The following is a 5,854-nucleotide window of genomic DNA, read 5'->3' as shown; positions in this document are numbered from 1 at the left end:
GCTCAAAAAAGTGCTTCAAAATTTTGTTTTATGATTAAATTTCAGACAGTTCATTCAACTGATACATTGATAAGGCTTTTATTCATTATATTTTTACAAAAGGCAATTTTTGTTAACATTTTAGTCAAAACACTATATTTGCCTATTTCTCCATACATCACTTTTGGACTTAATTCTCGTTTCGATGTGATGGGTCACAATTAAGTGGGTTTAGTTTGTTCATTTACTGCTTCTGTTTTTCAGCTTAGCTATTGTTGAATACAAAATAACTCTGTATAACATTTGTCACATTTTATTGGTCCAACTTAACTATTTTTTATGACCTGACATATAAACCGAAGGGGGTTAGCTTACGTTGGTTGACCAAGTATGTCAGTTTCATTCAATCTATCTGGATGTTTCAATATGATTTTCATGTGATAGATGTGAAACCGAAAACTCATATAGCAACACATCCACTAATTACAGTATAAATGAAGTTTCTTGAGAAAATTGAGGAAAGGTTACAGACTGCTGTAGTAAACACCAGTCAGAAGGTGGAAACCAAACCAAGAGAAAGAAATAAACAGTGTTCAGGTTTCATCTATAGCAGGGTTTCCCAGCCATACTGCCCTGCATGTTGTATATATAGGTGTCCTGAAGCAGGAAAACATCTACGACATGCAGGGCAGATGTGTCCTGAGGACCAAGGTTGGGAAACGCTGGCCTGTACAAGCAGGAGCCGCTCCTGACTCATCCAGTTTAAATGTCAAAACACACTCTGAAGAGGTGTTGCCATCACACACAGGAACAATAAATCTTTTCTGAAAAGGACAAAAATGCTTTCGTGGATTAAATTTCAAGATGTTTTTGTTGTTTTGCCATTATATTTTGAATATCACAACTGATTAGCATGCTCCAAGGAGCTTTATTGTCATTCCAAATGAGTACATGTGGAACAAAAAACAGACACCGAGGTCCCAGCTGTCAGCTGTGAATAAGAAACAGTTGTGCTGATTTAGCTCTGCCAAACTGGAAGAAAAGGCAGTGTGCTTCTGTAGGAAGGATATGAACAATGTAAATCTTACCTGCTATATAAGATAACTTCAACAGGTAAGATTTTCATTCTTCATAACCTTCCCACAGAAGCACACTGCCGTTTCTTCTTTGCTCTAATAGGCCTGTCGCCACAATAAATACTGCTGGACAACAAATTGGCTTAGAAATTATTGTGATAAATGATTATTAAGAGTGGAGACTATTTTAAACTAATGATAATTTTCATATATATTCATGTAAACACTATTTTTTGAAAAATAGCATTTCTGCATTGCATGGTTATATAAAAAATGTTATTGTTATGTGTTAGAATAATAGCAATAACAGCTAGCTTTATCATTTCATGAGCTCTTGGGAACTTTTTTTAATAGCATTACAGTACATTTCTGTTGGAACAACTGTGCTATGCAAAGCTTTTAGTAATGAAAACACTTTTAAATTATAAAGTACATAAACTCCAGCAAGGTTTTTGAGGCAGTGGTAGATTTAAAAAGAGAATCTTGTCATGTTTTTTTAGGTAGCGCAACTGTGTTTGCTGCATGACCTGTCTTAACTGCCCCTCCCTCCTTCCCTGAATATACAGCACCTTGTGAATTTATTTCTGTGAAAGGCGCTATATAAAATAAAACTTTACTTTATTTACTTACTTTACTTACTATTTTTCCAGGTTCATGTTCTGTTTATTGTTTTCAGGCTTATTTATTGCTTTTTTTTTCAAACTGTGAATGGGTGAATGACTGTAGTGTAATAAGTTATAAGTTCAGGTCCTTTACATAGACCTCTGCCCTTAATGCCATACTCTGTGCTTTATGACTAACATCACAGCTGATAAAGTACAGATAGGTTAAGGATAACTATTTGAAAGAATATCACTTAAAGGGGACCTATTATGCAAAATTCACTTTTTAAGTTTTTTTTTTAATCAACTTTGAGTATGAACTTCTTAAAAAAACAGTCCTAGGACCAAAAAAAATGCACCCAGGGGCATATTTACTGTAAGTAAATGTATTTTTAATGTATATTAACGACAAGTTTTATACTTCCGTCATTTTGTGATGTCAAAAGCCGTACGACAACCCACCGGAACCTGGTTCAGCCCCTTATCTAGCAACCCCCGGGTGAGACTCCACCTCCTCAGTATAAACAGCCGTCACCGTGTTATTGTGTAATGTGTAGCTCATTTCATAACAAGCCTCCAATAGGGCAATGGGTAGAGTGTTGGACCAGAGAGTGGGAGACCAGGGTTTGAGACCAGCACGGACACAAACAATTTAATTATTTATTTTCATTCGTTATGAACACGTTTTCTCATGTACCTCTATTGTTTAGCTTATTAAAGCCTTGTTAAAGCCTATTTGTTCGAGTTTCTGAGATATTTTGACCGCTGCTGCTCCCTGCTCTGGTAACAGCATGCAGAGTGAGCACAGAGCAGAGGAGGGAGAGGAAAAAAAAGAAGAAGCTGGCTTTGGAGGGTGGAGTTAATGTCAACAGATTTTTGGAGGGCGTTACCAACAGAGCTCATTAACATAAACAGCTCTTCTGAACAGAAGTCAGAGCAGGCTGAACTAGAAAATGGGAAATTTTATTATCTGAGAATTATTTTGTGCATTAAATTGAATGAACATGGTCTGGATAGCCCACAGACATACCATAAAAACTTCTAGAACCCATAAATGGTCTCCTTTAAAAAATGAACAGACTAATCCTTTAAGACAGCAGAAATGTTTGTTTTGGCCAGTACTTAGCCATTAGCTCATCAGTGTGGTCATAATAAAATTCAAATCAAGGTCATTCAAAGAGCAAGATATCATTTGTTCTTAAGATTTCCTCAGAGCACCACTTAAAAAGGACCTGAAATAAATTATTCACATTCACCAAAGGTTCTACACGTACAAATCAACCTGGCCCTTTCCAAACGAGCAGCTGTGGGAAACACACTGAGTGATCAGAAAGGCGAAATCAGTCAGATCATCTTCCAGATTAGAGCGTTAACATATTCACTACATACATTAAGTGTTGATGCAGATTTATGCCTTACATTCAGAAACCTTTTTCTGTTTACTTGGAGCAAAACGTGGCACTAATATTAGCTGTGGATGACAGAAAAATAGGCTCTCTGGTAATAGCAGAGCAAATGGTCGTATTATTTGACAGGTTGTGAATTTCATGAAGTATGTGTTCTCAGACGTTTCATGATTCAACCTGGAGGTGTATTTTGACTACTTAATAGCAAGGCTATTATTATAATGCATGCTTTGGAACACCCATGTCATTTGTTTGAAAATGTCACTCTCCAAACCAACCACTGAAGAAGTAAGAAATAAAAAACTGAAAAAAAGGGGGAAAAATACTTACGGCTCAATGCTGACTGGAGTGGTCTCACTCATAGCAGACAAAATGGGTGGTGTGATGTCGCAGCTGTCTAAAATAAGAAATAATACACATCCTTGAACAAAACTACTGACTCAGCTTGCACTCAAACTACTAATCTGCTTTAATATAAAGGTTATCGATTAAGGGAATCACTAAAAGTGTGCACAGCTTCACATACGTCAACATCTTTTACTTACTGGAACGCAACAAGCTGCGTGTGGCTGATTTGGGGGTAGCAGGGGGGGGCAGGCCCGGGCCGCTGGCTGCAGCAGTCGACAGGAAAGTAGAGAAGTAAAGGCCGGAGCCTTCTCGAACGGGGCTGAGGATCGGCGGAGGCGTGTACGGGGGCATTGTGTTGGCGCTGTCGGTGAGCCGAACAGGGGAGCGAAGGTGGCTTTGGTAGGGCGTGATGCTGGAGTAGATGGGCGGGGCTATGAAAAAACTGGGTTTGGGTGGAGGGATGAAGAGCGGTTCAGGACGAGGACGTCGTTTGGACTTCTTGCCATCTTCGTCCTTCTCTCCCTCCGGGCCGTCATTCTGGGATGCCAAGAGAAATTTGAAATGTGTCACAAGAACATTTATTTGTAGAGTCTGATGTTTTAAATACTGTAAGAACATGAAATAAAATTAAAACAAGTTATGAATTAAAGGCCTAGAACTTGTTGAAGAAATGCATATTGTCTGCTGTTTTCCATGCCAGAGTTCAAGCTCAATAATGTGTGCAGTTGTAAGATGTGTTGAGAACGACTCTCCGCTACTTCCATGCCAAATTTAAACTCAAAATCCAGTGTTGCGCACAAACACATTCATGAATTCTGTTCTTTTTTTTTTCAATGAATTTTTACCAAATTCATTGAAGTGTGTGTGTGTGTATATATATATATATATATATATATATATCATTTTAAAAGTAGCAGTATCAAACACATTAAAGCAATAGAAATGCATTTTACAGTGCTTTTAAATTATCAATTACTTCTTTAGCAAACATTTCTTGTTTGTATTGCACTTAGTGGTGATTCAAACCATTTAGTTGTTACAAATGTTTGTGTTAAAAAGCTCAAATAAGTTAATAGTAAGTACAGTGGCTGATTACTAAATAAGTGCTAAGATAAATTACTGTTGTCATGAAAAATCTTTTTGAGGTTTTAACATACTAACAATGGATTTTGCTTATATTTCCATAGCAATGCTGCAGTAAAGGAAGTTAATGAGATCTCATGTTTGAAGTAGAAAGAGTATCTAACAACTTATAGGTTCACATTATCTGTACAGACTGGTTCGTCTTTGACCTGAGGGAACCAGAATGAACCTGTGATGGAGACCCAGGCCCAGACTGCAGATGGCTGTGAGAGCAGTGATGCTGACTCTCTGACTGTTCACAGACTGCTGAGCAGAGATTCACTCGTTCTTTGGAAACAAGCTAAGAATTTGACACACCCTTTACTTTACCCTAAGGATACAAACACATACACTCAACAAAAAAATAAACCAAAACATTTGTTTTTGCTCTGACTTTTTCTACACAATAAGCTTTTTTCTCTCAAATACTGTTTACAAATTTGTGTAAATCCAAGTTAGTGAGAAATTCTCCTTTGCAGAGGTAATCTGTCCACCTCACAGGTGTGGATTATCATGATTCTGATTAGACAGTATGATTATTGCACAGGTGTGCCTTAGGCTGGTCACAATAAAGACCTTTTTGCACCACAAGGCAATACTGGGGTTATATGCTGGGCAATACTGGGCCAGCCTGGGTTTAGTACTGTATGTTTGCATTAGCCCTTATGGCCCAGTTTCAGCCCGTATTCTACAACGCCGAGACCAGTAGTTCAGCCTGGCCGGCCCGATATGACATCATCTACTGCTAGGGATCTCATCCTGATACATTTGCATTGAAAATGCAATTAACAAAACGTTGACTGTCCATAACGTACACCTGCCCCTACCATAACCCCACTGCCACCACGAGCCACTCAATTCACAAGGGTGACAGTGTTTCCCCTTCATTACCCAATGGGGGCGATGTAGAGGTCCTGGGCTGGTGCGGTTACATGTGGTCTGCGGTTATGAGGCCAGTTGAATGTACTGTGATATTCTCTGAAACACCTTTGGAGATGGCAGATTGTAGAGAAATAAAAATTTAATTCACGGGAAACAGCTCTGACGGAAACTCCAAAACCTGCAACATCAGTGGCATCGTGCTGTGTGAGAAAACTGCACGTTTCAGAATGTTCTTTTATTTGGGGCCAGCCTATACTCATGCAGTCTAATCAGCATCGTGATATGAAACACCTGCGAGGTGGATGGATCGTCTTGGCAAAGGACAAGTGCTCACTAACAGAGTTTTACAAATTTGTGAACAATAGCTGTGTCCAAAACGACAGGACGGGTCCTCCGGAGGACCCAGACTCCCCGGTCTCGGCGGGCCAGGTCCTTGGTA

General features: G+C 38.9%; 1 protein-coding gene across 2 annotated transcripts in view; it reads right to left on the bottom strand.

Moving 5' to 3' along the window:
* Window positions 1–5,854, bottom strand: part of mideasb (mitotic deacetylase associated SANT domain protein b) — a gene marked incomplete in the record, with an annotated part of 54,363 nt that overhangs the window by 30,222 nt on the left and 18,287 nt on the right. For both annotated transcript variants that reach the window (XM_014016521.1, XM_014016520.1), the window contains 2 exon segments: window positions 3,394–3,460; window positions 3,609–3,948. In XM_014016521.1, the coding sequence (XP_013871975.1) occupies window positions 3,394–3,460; window positions 3,609–3,948 (407 nt within the window).

The sequence above is a fragment of the Austrofundulus limnaeus genome, unplaced genomic scaffold (genome assembly GCF_001266775.1).
Source record: "Austrofundulus limnaeus strain Quisiro unplaced genomic scaffold, Austrofundulus_limnaeus-1.0 Scaffold147, whole genome shotgun sequence".
Taxonomy (NCBI): Eukaryota; Metazoa; Chordata; class Actinopteri; order Cyprinodontiformes; family Rivulidae; genus Austrofundulus; species Austrofundulus limnaeus.
This window is presented reverse-complemented; position numbering and strand designations above follow the sequence as displayed.